Raw genomic sequence first — 15,192 nt, 5'->3', positions numbered from 1 at the left:
CAATAAAGAAAGCCCATCAAGAAGGACATTCATTTAATCACCAGGCCACCTTGTCACAATATCTCTAAATGTAATTGCAAAAGCAGCTGTATGTTCAATGTAGAGAACCTTTATGGTCATTGTGACAAGGCTCTAAGGGGCTAGATGTATGAATTAGTATCCCACTGGTTTAATTGAAATACTGTGTAAATGTTGGGTTTGGGAGTTGGTGGTTGGGGACACAGAATTCAATGGATGTTCTCCTGAGCAGGCTTTCTTTATTGCATCCATGCTGTCTTTATTAAACATACCAAACCCCAGTTCCTATCCCTTCGTTTTCTTTCCTCACATAACCAATCAGCACACAATAAATGTTTTTTGTGATAGTAAAACTAGTTATAAACATAGAACACTGAGTGTTCAGAAATTTTAAGGAACATTGAAAAATCTTCATTATACATGTTTAATTATTCCATCCAGGGTAACGCCTGTCCTAGCAAGCATCGTGCACAACACAGGAACAATCCCTGGATGAGGTGCCAGCTCATTACATGGTCAATATGAGCACACACATATACCAGTAGCATAAATTTTGCATTACCAAATCCGCTAACCTGCATGTCTTTGGAAGGAAACCGCAGCACACCGAGAAAACCCACCAGGAAAATATGCAACCAATAGGCAATGAACCCCCAGGACGTGACCCCCCCCCCCCCTTTACTGCAAAGCGAGGCACAAGACGTGGCAGAATTCATGCAGAGGATGATGGCGGACATCCAAGCCTTAAAAGTCCTGGTGGAGCAAGAACAGACCCAAATCGTGAAAGCAGAGGTACATGGACACACTTGTGCAGTTCTCCAATGGGACCTATCTATGGGACTGTCCCAGGTATTGTTACCCTTGCACACTGATAACGATATTGAAACATTTTTTTTAAATTTTCAATCGCACAGCTTCATGGTAGTACTTGGACTGCGCAAAGTGAGCACCTTTCCTGTGGCAACTGGCAGAGTGCGCCTGTTACAATACGGAAGTAGCCGGTGATTACGATAAACTCAAGGCCAAGGTGCTGCTGAGATATGGGATGAACAGAGTAGGGCTTGTCATGAGTGGACCTTCAACCCCGAAAAACCTGCATGTGTTCTTTTATTAATGAGACTGAGGTGTCTGACAATGTGGTTAATTTAAATGTCTCTGAGCACAATTGTAATGCATTAAAGTGTGTAGACCATGAAGCTGTGTAGAGTGGGTCAGGCGATAATGGTGAAGAATTTATAGAGGAGAATCCTAATTAGGCTCTTAAGAATTCTTGAGTTGCCTGGGCTATTGAGTTTGGAATTTCAATGGTTGCTATTTACTGCTCTTGTCAATTCTTTATACCACTCAATCGAGCCTTGCAAAAGTTGCAGATTCTTCTTAAAATTAACAATGTAAAAGAGACAAGAGCACAAGATAAAGGGTCTGGGGCACCCAAAGGCAAACCCTGTATATTGAGGTTATGCAAAAGACATGGGGTGTTCAACCCCATTGATGCTTTGGCTCAGCACAGTATCCAAGCCTGTGTCTGAAGCATTGGTCTGCAAAATGAAAGGAAATGAAAAATCAGGGGTTATTACAGGTGTTGAAGTAAGGGCCTTTTTCAGGTCACAAAATGTGACTTCTGGCTTTCCATTCCACACCACCGAATTAGAAGCCCTTTTCCTTGTCAAATTCATTAAAGGGGCAGCCCTCTTGGAGAACTGGGGTACGAACTGATGATAATACCCTGCCGAAACCTAAGAAGCCTGGATTTGCCTCTTGGTTTTTTGACAGGGCCAGTTAAGTATGGCATTAACTTTGGAACATTGGGGACATACAATGCCTCTACCAGCCAAGTAGCCCAAATATTTTGCCTCAGATAAACCAAAGAAACATTTTTTGCCTTAATCCTTAGGCTGGCTTTACTACGTGTTAGTAACACCGCATGTACTTGTTGTATATGGTCTTCCCATGTACCAGAATAAATGACGATGTCATCCAGGAAGGCAGCGCTAAAGGCCTGGTGGGGCTGGAGCATTCTGTCCATCAGACACTGGAATGCTGCGGGTGCCCCGTGCAAACCAAATGAGAGAACCATATACTGCCAATGACCATTCAGGGTACTAAACATATTTTTTTCCTTTATGGATGCCGTTAAAGGAATTTTCCAATACCCTTTCGTCATGTCAAGAGTGGTCAAGAGTATTGTCCTTTTCCCAATCGCTTGAGGAGTTTGTCTACTCGCTGCATGAGATAGTGCCAGCTCCCATTTGTCTTTGGATCCAGAACGATGGGGCTATACCAAGGGCTAAAACTCTCCTCAATAACACCCAGATCGAGCATTCATCTGATATCCAATTAAACCACCACTAATTTGGCTTCTGGGAGGTGATATGGCCGTTCTCTGATAACAATGCTCAGTTTCATTACAATGTCATGCTCAATGACAGAGGTTCTTCTAGGTTGCTCATTAACAACTTCCAGGAATGACAAGAAAACTGCTTAGAGCTCTCGTCATTGCTAGGGAGTCAAATTATTGCCGCGATTCAGCTGGTGGAATGCAAAGAAGGAGTGAGGTTGGGAGGAGTAAGGCTTGGCTTCCCCCTCCCTCAAAGGTTTTAATAAGTTCACATGGTACACCTGATTAGCCAGTTGCCTATTGGGTTGTTTCACCAAATAGTCAACCAAACCTTTGCACTCCTTAATCTTGTAGGAGCCTTGCCAATTGGCCAATAATTTGGAATGGGTAGTGGGAATGAGCACCATAACACAGTCCCCGGGGCGAAACTCTTAAGGAGTCGCACCACAGTCGTCATAACGAGACTGAGCTGATTGAAGATGCTCAATGTTCTCTTTTAGAAAAGGTCTAATTTTGCCAAATCTATCTTGTAACTGTGCAATATATTCCAAAATATTTGTGGGAGGATTGGCCTCCTCTTCCCAGCTCTCCTTTAAAATATCCATGGGGTTGTTGTCCATAAAGTAACTCAAAAGGGGAATAAACCCATGGAAGCTTGTGGGACCTCCTGGTACGCAAACAGGATGAGGGGAATTAACTGATGTCAGTTTCTTCCATCCTCACTGACCACCTTACGTAGCATTTGTTTGACCATCTGGTTAAAGTGCTCTACTAAGCCATCCATTTCAGAATGGTATACAGAGATTTTTAAGTGCTTAATGTAGAGTAATTTGGTAACCTCTATGAACATTTCCAAGGTGAATGGTGTTCCCTGATCCATTAGGAATTCTTTTGGAATGCCCACTCGTGCAAAGACCCAAACAAGTTCCCATGCAATAGACTCCGATGTAGCCCCTCTCAAGGGGATGACCTCAGGGTATCAGGTAGCATCATCCACAATGATTAAGATATACTTGTGGCCTCTAGCAAAGGGATCTAGGGGTCCGACAATATCGACCCCAGTCGCTCAAAAGGAACATCAATTAGCAGAATCGGGACAAGAGGAGCATGGTCCCGCTGGGGAATCTGTTGCAATTGACATTCCGGACATGAAACACAAAAGAAATGGACCTCCTCATTGATTCCCAGCCAATAGAAATGGAGTTTAATTCTCTGAAAGGTCTTCTTGGTACCTGTAGGCACCAAAAAGGATGTTGATGGAAAGTCCGTGGGACTAACAGCAATGTCCGCACCTCACCCTCAAGATCAGATACCCAATATAGTAAATCATTTTTCAAGACAAAGTGAGGCCCCTGATGCATGGGATGATTTGTGCATTGGCCATCTGTCAGAACAACCACATTTAATGAAAACATCAAGGAATCATTGTTCCATTGATCTCATTTGAATGAAGCAGGCCTCTGTCTAAACTGAAAATGTAATTGGGTAAGGGGATCACGTGATAATTCAGCGGGGGAAGCAATGCATTGCAACACCATGTCTTCCACCTGATTTATATCATCAGGCAGCCGCAGCGGATCATCACTCCCCTCTGACTGAGTGGCTACATCAATAGTTGGGTGTGAATGTGGTGTGGTCACAACCTCTGATGGATTTTCCCTGTCAATGACAAGGCCCAGTGCTTTCTTAAAAGTGGGAAGGATACTTCAGCTGTTATTGTCCGACCAGTCTCACCTGAGAATTACAGGGATGGGAGGGCTGTGCTTAACAACCACTCAGATCTTTTCTGTGAAGCCATTATAAGTTATAATACATCGGGTGGACTGATACCACTGGGTTTCCCCATGGATACAGGTCAGACTGGTCGATCTGGACTCCCATTGTTACAGAAGTATATATCAGCGAGCTATGATAGAAACACTGCTGGAATCAGTAAATGTTGACACCTTAAACACGTTTACAACCACCACCACATCTCACAGAAAAGACAAAGGGTGCACAAAACAACAATACATTTCTCCATTGTAACAGTTGGGTGATGTATATGGCTTCCCCTCTGGCCACACCTTGGGGTCGTTGTCACACCAGGAGGGCTCCTGTGTAGCAACCCGTCCTTGCTGAGACTTGAGTCGCTCACCTTCTGCTTTCTCAACTTGAGAAGCAGTGTGGTGTCACTTGATGGCTGAAATTAGGACATCAATAGTTTAGTATTTTTGCCTCTGGACAATATAGGCAAGATTTTCTGGAGGACTTGTATGAGGAAGTCACAGGTAACAAGCTCTGTGATGTCTTGAGAGGAGTTGCTTTCAGGCTTTAACCAATGACCCACATGGCTCCAGATTTCATAGCCCTGAGTACATGCAGGCTTTCCAGGGTTGAAGGTCCACTCATGACAAGCCCTGTCTCAGCAGCACCTTGGCCTTGAGTTTATCGTAATCACCAGCTACTTCCATATTGTAACTGGCGCACTCTGCCGGTTGCTACAGGAAAGGTGCCCACTTTGCGCAGTCCAAGTACTAACATGCAGCTGTGCGCTTGAAAATTAAGAAATAAGTTTCAAAATCGTTATCAGTGTGCAAGGGTAACAATACTTGGGACAGTCCCATAGATAGGTCCCATTGGAGAACCGCACAAGTGTGTCCACGTACCTTTGCTTTGGCGATTTGGGTTTGTTCTTGCCTCACCAGGAGTTTTAAGGCTTGGATGTCCACCATCATCCTCTGCATGAATTTTGCTACATCTTGTGCCTTACTCACTGTTTGAATTTTTCCACAGAAATCCTGCCAACTGCGCCACTGTAAAGGAGACAAGAGCACAAAATAAATGGTCTGGGGCACCTGGAGGTAAACCCTGTATATTAAGGTTATGCAAAATGCATAAAAATAAAGCACGTGGTGATGCTCAAAACTGAGACGTCCTTGAAATCAGTCAGTCTGCCCAAGATAGCGTTATTTCCTCTTATGATGAATTCTGGGAGGAAGAGGCAGGTCCAGGTGGTTTGACCCGGGAACTGATGTCACAGTGGGAGAAGTGTCAATCTTCCATTCTGCCGGAGGGGAAGGAGAAGAGAGAATGTTATTACAAAGTGCCCCCTCATATCTCAGTGGTAAATTACACTCCCCAAGCACACGCGTATGACAACAGATGCTACACAACTGAGAAAACAGGGGAATGTCTTACTTCTGTTTTGGTATACTAAACTCCATAGCTGAAACACATGGCCAAATACTATATCAACTTTCAGGAAGACGTACTTTATCCCTATATCTGAATTTAATGGCATTCCATTGTACAAGAATACCAGTATGCAGCTTTCCCTTTCTAGGATTGCTGCAAGGAATTCATAAGAAACCTTTTATAATTGTGGAACACAGTTGAATACCTAAACCCACATCATTGGATGAGTAATTAAAGAAATTAATGCAAGTGAACATCCTACAGCCTGGTTTCTTGGTTAGATGAAAGGAGCTACAGTATTCCTTAAAATTAGTTCAGTTGTTTGTGATGCATGTGCCAGTGCATACAATAAAGGAATTAAGAGTCACGTGGGTTATTTATCATGTGATAAATACGTGCAGTGTTGAGTATATGTCCAATGACTTCTCCAAAAAGAACTGCTCCACCCTAGAACCGATGACTCCATCAATAATATTTGATGAAGAACAGCATTTGAATACATCACCTCTTGCTGATACAGGAATAGGCATGGTTTTATGCTTTCCATGTGATTACATGCATTAAATTTGTCTTGGTCCTGCCTTGTGCCCTGTGTTGGCTGGGATTGGCTCCAGCAGACCCCCGTGACCCTGTGTTCGGATTCAGCGGGTTGGATAATGGATGGATGGAAATTTGTCTTGGAGTTATGCGATGATTATTAGATCTGTGGACCAGTGTTTCCCTCAAAACTTGTTTACTAGTGTAAATGGTTATAAAATTATCTTAAAATTTACTTTCACACAAGGACTACATTTCATGTCAATTTGCTCGTAAACCAATTAGATCAGTTAAAAAAAGAAGTAGGTGGAAGGCAACAGAACTACACCAGCTTTTTGTATACACAAGCTTTATTGTTCTTTATAACACTGTAAGCATTCTGGTATGCAATCATTTTGTGTTACTTGCAGTTTCAGTTTCAATTCTTGTCAACCCTCCTCTATATGTTTTAATGTGTGACCACTCAAAGTCCTTACTGGTTCTTGTTTCTTTTGTGGAACATTTTGTCCAACTTTATGGCCCCAGAGTTTATGGTGTATAGCATAACATGGTCTGGTTCGTGTAAGCATTGACACCAAATTTCATGATATTCTTGACAACATATCTGGATTTCCTTTTTAGAATTTTTAAGGTCAAACTAAAAACGTGATCCAATAGCTAATGTTTCATGTCATGTCATAATTGTACTGCAGATTTTAGGAATCACCAATAATGCTTCTACCATTAAAAACATTAGAAAGCTGCATGCAAAAGAAGCTTTGTGATGGTTAATCTACTACAGTAAGTTAAAGGAACAGTGGTACAGTGTAAAGTGGTACACCACAAAGTTGTGCATAAAAGTCTCAAAAGGTGACAACTTTGTAAAAGCATTGGCTGGGGGCAAAACATATTGAAGACAATGAAGTTTACTTATTTTATCTTGAGATTGGATCTTTAAAAACATTTTATGATTATACACTTGACTCCATCATTTTGAGGGTCTGCTTTGTGTCACAACTATCCCAGGAGCTCAAAAGTGTCAAAATAGATAAGTGTATTACAAAATGTGCTTTACTTCTTTTATCAAATATATTTGTCAGCATTCCAGTTTTACATTTCAGTTAAGATACAGATATGTCTTCTGTCAACCACTTTACTCCGACTCTAGTTTGAATAATTAATGGTTTTAGGCCTTTATAACAGTGTTGGCATGTACATGAAAAAGCTCTTATAAAGATGGGTATTAGTTAAAAGTTTCAGCAAGGTTCTTTAAAAGGGTTTTTAGTCTATGAAATTATTTACATTTTTAGTACTGAAATATCTGGTGTTAATAAAAAGAACAATTGATTATTGGCATATGTAAATGTAAGATTTCCTCAGAGCTGTAATATTAATGTGTATGATATAGTAGATTTTGACAATGTATTTTTAAGTAAATTGTCATGTTTTTTGCCATGATTTTAAACAAAATATACACGGAATAAAATAATCCACATATCTGACAATATTTCTCTGTCAATATCTTTCATATTATACAATGTTTTATACAGCAGAATTTTTGGAGACACCCGTAGAGGAGCTAGTGCCAGTTTCATGGGTGAAGGATGTTGTCTGTGCCTGCTGGCCTACTTACATGTCAATAGACAAGATACAAAAGGCAAAAACGTGTCAGGAAATGTCTGGTGATATCATCTTGAGATCATCCTGGTCTTTCAGTGTTTGGGTACTTCATACTAAAGGTATGTCATGTGATTGTTGACTGTCTCTGCTATCAAAATCAGCACAATGTTAGAGATGAAAAGCATACTCAAATAGATTGTGCAGAATGATTGTTTTGAATAACAGTAACACTGACTTTATGTTTTATGTCAAAGTTTGTAAAATTACAAAGTGATGTGTAATGTGTTTTTATGTAATATAACCTTTTATTTAAAATGTAATAGTTAAAGAACTGGTCTATAGTCTGAAATGGTCCATTAAAGAAGTTCTGTAGAATAGCCAACACAAATTGTGTATGGCAACAGATGGACTATAAAATGGGCCTTAACCGTTTAAATATACCACGTTATATATACCAATGATATATAACTACAATGCAGGTTTTCTAATAAAGTAGGCAGTGCAATGCCTTTTGGGTAATTTGACTTTTTTATTCAATTTACAAAACAATAAGTATGTTTTGTTTTTGAAATATTTTTAACAGGTGCATTTAATGAAGCCCACTTGAAGCTTCCCAGGGCAACTTTAATGGTTTATTTGCAGATAGAAAAAGAGGGAGATCATTCAAAATATACGAAAATGTGTAAGAGCTGCTGAGGTTCTGGGGTGTTAAAATCTTGAAGGATGAGTACTAAGGTGTTAAATTGTTTTTCTAATCATGCAGTAGCCTTGACTTATATTTTATTTGAACCCATATTTGGATTAGCTTATAACTGCTTTTAGCCCATCTTTGCTTATTTTTATCTATTGCCTTAGCTTGTATATTGACTTTTTGACAAATAATGCAGCAACAATGTTAAGACTCTTAAGTCTCCTTCTATGGTTTGTACTAGCAAAGCTGCCTATGCCTATATTTTAAGATCATTTTGTTGTTTAAGAGAAATGATACTTGTTAAGAGATAAGTGATGACTTATGTGTAAACTTATAAAACCAGCCTGCTCAATGCAATGAGCACACACACATCTTAGGAGCTGCAGTAGGGTGCAGTGCATTTATGTGTGCCTAGCAATAAATCCTTGCTTCAGACATAAATGCGTAATCTTTTATTTTTCATAAAGGTAATAATTTTAAATGTTTCTACAAATGTAAAAAACTGTTTATTTCTGTAAATTATTTACTTTAGAAAAAAATGACAAATACCAGAATGTTAATTTCATAATCTAATGTCTAGTACTAGTATAGGGCTGATACATATGGATGGATGGCCCAAATAGTAACCCGTGGTGTGTGAGTAATGTAGGTGTTATCTCTTTAACAGACTAATTCACCCACCTGTATAAACTGGCCTGATAAAGGTCTCAAGCCACATGTTTGAGGAGACTAACGGCTAACTGGGTGTTGCAGTGAGGAAGTAAAATATATGTTCCTCAGATGTTCACTTTTGTGTGGTAGGTTTTAAGTTATTTTTTTTTTTTTAAAAAAGTATTTTTGTATATATGAATTTTTAAGGGTGAAGGTATTTTAACTAATTTTAACTTTTGTTTTGTAGATACAATGGGGCTTGTCATGTTTTTCTTTACATTTTTCATGATATTGTTAGATTGATTTGCCATGTATTATTGTTGCACCATTTGTTTATAGATTTTGCTTTTGTTTTATTATCATTTCACTAGTTCTTGGGGGTTTGTGGGGTTTTATTGCACATTACAAAGCTCATTTGTATTCCTGTTTAAATGAAAGCTTTGATGAGTTGCATTGTATTTATCTATTGTTTATAATAAATTGTATTTATATGACTCCATAAAGACACAAAAATTTATTATATTAAATGCCAGACTTGTGCTTCATTAGTTAGTGTAACTCAATCCAAAGTAATTAACAAACACTCTGTTTCTTGAGAATTTCAAGAGAAACTTCTGATATTTCTGGGCATTCCTTTACTAAGAATTGAACGATACACAGATATTAGCTGCCCCACAGAATTTGCTGACAGTGTATAAACCTGTCACTTGAACTATTTTGATATTTATTGAATTCACTTATAGTTTTAAATTGTGTTTATTTGTGCTTATTTTATTAGAGGAAGTAAAAGGTTAATGCCTATACTGAGAGTGGAGGGGATGAGTGTCCCATGGCAGGAAAGGTGCTGTAGGAAAAACTACAACCTTAATGCCTCCAGCACCTAACATACTATCACCACCATAACCACTGCAGCATGTTGAATCCTCACTCTTCAGCTGGCAAACTATTACCTGTTACTCAGGAGAGAGATTCAGTTAAAATTTCCATCCATCCATCCATTTTCCAACCCGCTGAATCTGAACACAGGGTCACGGGGGTCTGCTGGAGCCAATCCCAGCCAACACAGGGCTTAAGGCAGGAACCAATCCCGCGCAGGGTGCCAACCCACCGCAGGACACACACAAACACACCCACACACCAAGCACACACTAGGGCCAATTTAGAATCGCCAATTCACCTAACCTGCATGTCTGTGGGAGGAAACCGGAGCGCCCGGAGGAAACCCATGCAGACACAGGGAGAACATGCAAACTCCACGCAGGGAGGACCCGGGAAGCGAACCCAGGTCCCCAGGTCTCCCAACTGTGAGGCAGCAGCGCTACCCACTGTGCCACCGTGCCGCCCTCAGTTAAAATATTCAATCTGAATATCGACATAAGAATATAAGAAATTTGACAAATGAGAGGAGACCATTCAGTCCATTTGTCTCTTGTTTGTTTAACTAATAGCTAAGTTGTCCAAATACCTGATCCTTCTTAAAGATTGTCAAGGTATCTGCTTCAACTATGTGGCTCAGTAGTTTGTTCCAGCTTCCCACAATTCTTTTGTGAAAAGAAGTACTTTCTGTCTGGTGTCTGAACACATGACTCGCTGTTAATTTGAAAGAATTCTGTACCCGTACTTTATCAATGCCTTTGAGAATTTTAAAGACCTGACTTAGTTCCCCATGCAGTCTCCTCTGTTCGACACTGAACAGGTTTAATTCTCTGAGTTTGAAACAGTGGATGTACCAACAAGGTAGGTGTTCCTAAATGAGTGGTCACTAAATATATCGATACATTAAATGCACTTGAAGCAACAAATTTGTTAATGGACATGTTTTATGATGTAGCATTTGACATGCAATACAATGCACAAGGCAAAGGAAAGAGTTTTGTTTTGCTGAATTTCTTTACTGGTTAATGACTTAGTTATAATGTCACAGACCTGTTATTATCTGACATTATTTACCTACAACACTTTGGCATTTAGTCATTTAAATTTAATTCTCTTGATTGTTGCCATATTTGAAAGTTATTTGAGGTATGACCACCAAAGAAACTTTGTGGTGAATCATTTTAAAACTCACCTATAGGTGAACTGGAGTGGAGATCATCACAAAGAGGCTTTCAAGCTTTTGACTCTGAAGGATGTCAGTAGGTGGAACACAAGATACTTAGATATATTTTGGATAACAAATGGGTGAGGTTTGTTGTAACTTAATTTTCCTGATTAACCTGTTTATTTTTCATAGATGCAGTCATAATGAACGCCCCAACAAAAAATTCATCTGACAAGGAAATTGAAGAGATGGCACCTGACAGTGAAGGTGGCAAGAGAGAGAGCAAAATCTAAAAATAAGGAGTAGTTATACCTACTATTTAGAGCAATGTAAGCATTTCTGATACAAAGCAGTTGCTGCATATATTGACTATTTAAGTCTCATTGATTAATTCTTATGATTATTTTCAAAATTTCTTTTCCTTTGCCTTCCTTCTATATATTAAATAAATATACCTTGTAACTGGAGTACACTTGTGACTAGCTTTACTGGCTGCTTATTAAAGCATTTTTTAAAACTTTCTTTCCAAATTAAGCCATGTAATTTGCTTTTCTGCAGTATTTTTTACAAATTATTAATCAGTTTGCAAGTATGGGATTATATTAAAGTATATATTAATGCAGTAAATGATCAACAAAAAGAAGCAGGGAGATTCTGATTTAAAGTGTACAAGAGGCTATAGATTCCGACATGGTGACTTCAGCATTCAAATCATTGGCTCCCACAGCTGCCGCGGATTGACTAGGGATTTAAGTCAAGTGCTATGGAAATAGCACAATTCTGGCTTCAAGTGTAAAATATATGATTCTGGCATGGTCCAGAGGAATCTGATTTTAATGGAGATCTGAGTTTTTCACTACACGATCAGCTTTGGTGAGTGATCGGCTGCCACTTCTGGCCTGAATGTCTCCGATCAGCGACAGGCAGTTATTCCAAACAGACTTGTCCCGATTACTGTACTACAAACACATCTAGGCCAACAAATTAGGATCTGGCTTGGAACAATCTGCCCAGATGTAGCCTATGTGTATTTTGCTATAGGGTATGGTGTGTGCCAGTTTGTCAGTAACAACACAGAATTCTTTATACACTATCTATACTTTATGCAAAATATAATATCCACAAAGTCAACAGATTTCCTGACTCAATCTTTGATGATCTTTATTACCAGCTTTTCTCTTTTAAAGAATGCATTGGTAATGAGGCAGACAAATATAAGAATCCAGTGGGGACTATGGCTCTTGGTTAAATATAGCATTTAATGTTCCTGCAGAACTAATTGAGAACTCTGTGATAATATAGGCAAGTCGAGGAGTCTTAATGTTTGGGCACTGCCTGAGGATCCCAGGAGCATTGGGGTCTACAATGTTTCTGGTCTGCTGTCAAAGAGGGGCCCCTGCGTACCACTTTGCCCAAGTGTAGTACTATGAAAATATTGTCATCTGCTTCTGTTGCTTCCGCCCTCAGAAGTATACAGACGATTGCGATTAAAATTTCCCAAGTAAATGTGGCGCAGAGGGACAGCGTGAAGTTTTTCATCCTTTGCACACACGTTTTTATTGTAACCATCGGCAATCAACGGCATTATTTATATAAAGGCACACATTCCAAAACGAGTAGGTTTACCAAATCCATTAATCGTGAAATTGTCAACAGAGTTTCTGCAAATACAATAATGCTTGTTTCTCTGTAATCGAAATGAAAGCGCACATATGCTGATAATTCTTTTGTTTTAGTCCAGTTTGTTTCGCAAATAGAAAAATCGGTGAGGGAAATCGCACCCACTTGATTGTTTTTCAGGCTCTTTCTCATATTTTCCTTCATGACCCCTACGGTGTTCTTTTCTGGTTATACGACTTCGAGAAAAATGTTTCTGAGTTAGTGGTCATTTTCACAGAAAAATCGAGCGTCATTCAGGTAGATTTCGCTGAAACAGGCACCGCGTCCGCTGTATCCAATCCGATTGTAGATTGATAGGAAGAGTAACAAGTCGGGAGAAGAGTAACAAAGTCAGGAGAAATTAATCTAAATAACAAACGTAAAATTAAACATTTTGAATTCTTTGACTGTTCTGTGACACCGAAAATAATTACATTTAAATAAAAGAAAAGTTTAGGATAGGGTAGACAACGTTAAAAAAAGTGAAACGTTTAAAAAATACAGAGCGATACGATGCCTTTGTCCTTATCGTGTATTACCAGATAAATGCCAATTTACTAATAAGGTCCTCCTCATTTGATGAAGAATAATGATGTGCAATCCCATTGAAAATGTCTCATGATTGGCATTGTAATGTGCAATACATAACTTACCACTGATCAGTCCAATGGCACAGATGTCAGAATAATTCTGATCCAAAAATAAATGCCATCCGATTTTGCATAAATGGCATTGCATATTTATTCAAATGATACATACTGCAATGTACCATACTGTTTATTTTAAATATAAATGAAAGCGAAACGCATATATTTTTATTAATTTACTACTTAAAGAAAAATAATCAGCTACATATAAAAATACACTTCCACATTCTAGCGTTGTGGTAATGGTTGACTGTCACGGAATGTACAAGTGACGAGTGATTTGCGCTTGGCACGATGGGTGGGGATGGGGTTTGCGCTATGGCTTCATTCTTATAGTGACCCGGGTTCAAAGTGCAGGCAAGAGAACAGTTTTGAGTTTTCAAGTACTAATGCCTGTATAGTTACTGCGATTGCATCCCAGTCGAAAGATGCACATGTTAACTAAATACATCCAAACTGACCTTATCAGAGCTGTGAGAGTTTTACATGTTGGAATAGCGTTACGTCGTCAACCTGTTTCAAACTTGAGGCCAAATACCCCGGTTTTGACATCTGCTTCCCGTAATCCATGATGGAAAAATAGCTTTTTCGACTGATGGCCCAATTTGTAAGTGGTTTGCGAAATTGCCTACTTTTGTTACTGTTTTTAAAATCCACTAATTTTCACCTCAAAAATTTTTAAACCGTAGCTCATCTTTACTCAGTCGGGGTAAAGACTGGAATCAGTCTCCGAAAAACAGACCGTCACTCACAAGGCGCGCTCAGAGACAATCGCTCAGTCGTCAGTGTCCGGTTTTGAGCAGCAAAGAAACACAAGACGCTCGTCTTTGAGATGTTCTACCACATATACTGGATCCAGCTGCCGCCATGCTGAACTGGACAAACACACATATACAAGCATGATGGATGTATTCTTGGAAAATCGGGTACTAAACGGACGGCACGGAAGGCAGTTCCTATCTATTCTAGTGTTGGGCTCCGTGGGGGAGGCGCCCCGGTTGCTTAATTTTTATAGTTTAAATTATTAGACTGACCTATCACATATACTGACCTTAACGTTAGTGGGATGGAGCATAGTTGCCTATAGGTCCCTAATGGTAATGTCCCCTTTGGGTGCCTAATGTTAAAAATGAAAATCCGATTTGCGTCACGATAATAGAAAAGGGTAGGCCTACTAGCCGTCCGTTTTATGTTATGGAGGGATTATTTGTGTCTTTTATTATTCACGCGCGGCACAGCAGTGCATCCTTACAGAAATAAATCATCCATGCGGCTTCACCGTGTCGTTTTAATCTCGCTGTTGAAAATTAGCAGCGTGAGCAGCACCACCCCTCCCAGCAGATAGGCTGAAAAGTTTTTGACTGTGGGACGTCTTACTCTTTCATAGCGCTTAGTCACTGTAACGAAATGCAAATTTCCCCAAAACGACTTTAAATCTATCAAAAGGGAGTTATTAAATCATCAAACAAAGTGACAGATGCGACAGGCGTGAAGGTATAAAGGTATAAAAAAACGAAAGCATTTACACGCACTATTCACCTGCTGTTCGAAATATTTCGGCCGCGTTACAGACAAGTAAGTTAAGATTTCAGTCATTATGTGCTTTGTAAATGGAATATTGTATCAACTCTAGCCATTGTTTAAATGCGAAAGACAAAGAACGCGCATTCTTTTAAAAAAGTGTAATTATTGTAAATAGTATATGCTGCTATAAACTTCTTCTTTCGGCTGCTCCCTATAAACACTAGCTTTAATTTATGTCTGGTATATATACTGTTTTCGACATGAACCTGGGAATGATAATCTGTTTTAACAGTTAACGTTTTAATTTAAC

General features: G+C 39.3%; 1 protein-coding gene across 1 annotated transcript in view; it reads left to right on the top strand.

The window, feature by feature from the left end:
* The first annotated feature begins 744 nt into the window (after positions 1-744).
* LOC114657964 (transient receptor potential cation channel subfamily V member 5-like) overlaps positions 745-15,192 on the top strand; it is a 101,142-nt gene continuing 86,694 nt past the window's right edge. The window contains exons 1-3 of the mRNA XM_051932217.1: positions 745-810; positions 11,086-11,146; positions 11,245-11,322. Coding sequence (XP_051788177.1) covers positions 745-810; positions 11,086-11,146; positions 11,245-11,322 — 205 coding nt within the window. The remainder of the gene's footprint in view (positions 811-11,085; positions 11,147-11,244; positions 11,323-15,192) is intronic.

This window comes from Erpetoichthys calabaricus, chromosome 9 (genome assembly GCF_900747795.2).
Source record: "Erpetoichthys calabaricus chromosome 9, fErpCal1.3, whole genome shotgun sequence".
Lineage (NCBI taxonomy): Eukaryota > Metazoa > Chordata > Cladistia > Polypteriformes > Polypteridae > Erpetoichthys > Erpetoichthys calabaricus.
Note: the sequence above shows the minus strand (reverse complement) of the source record. Positions and strands in the feature narration are given on the sequence as shown.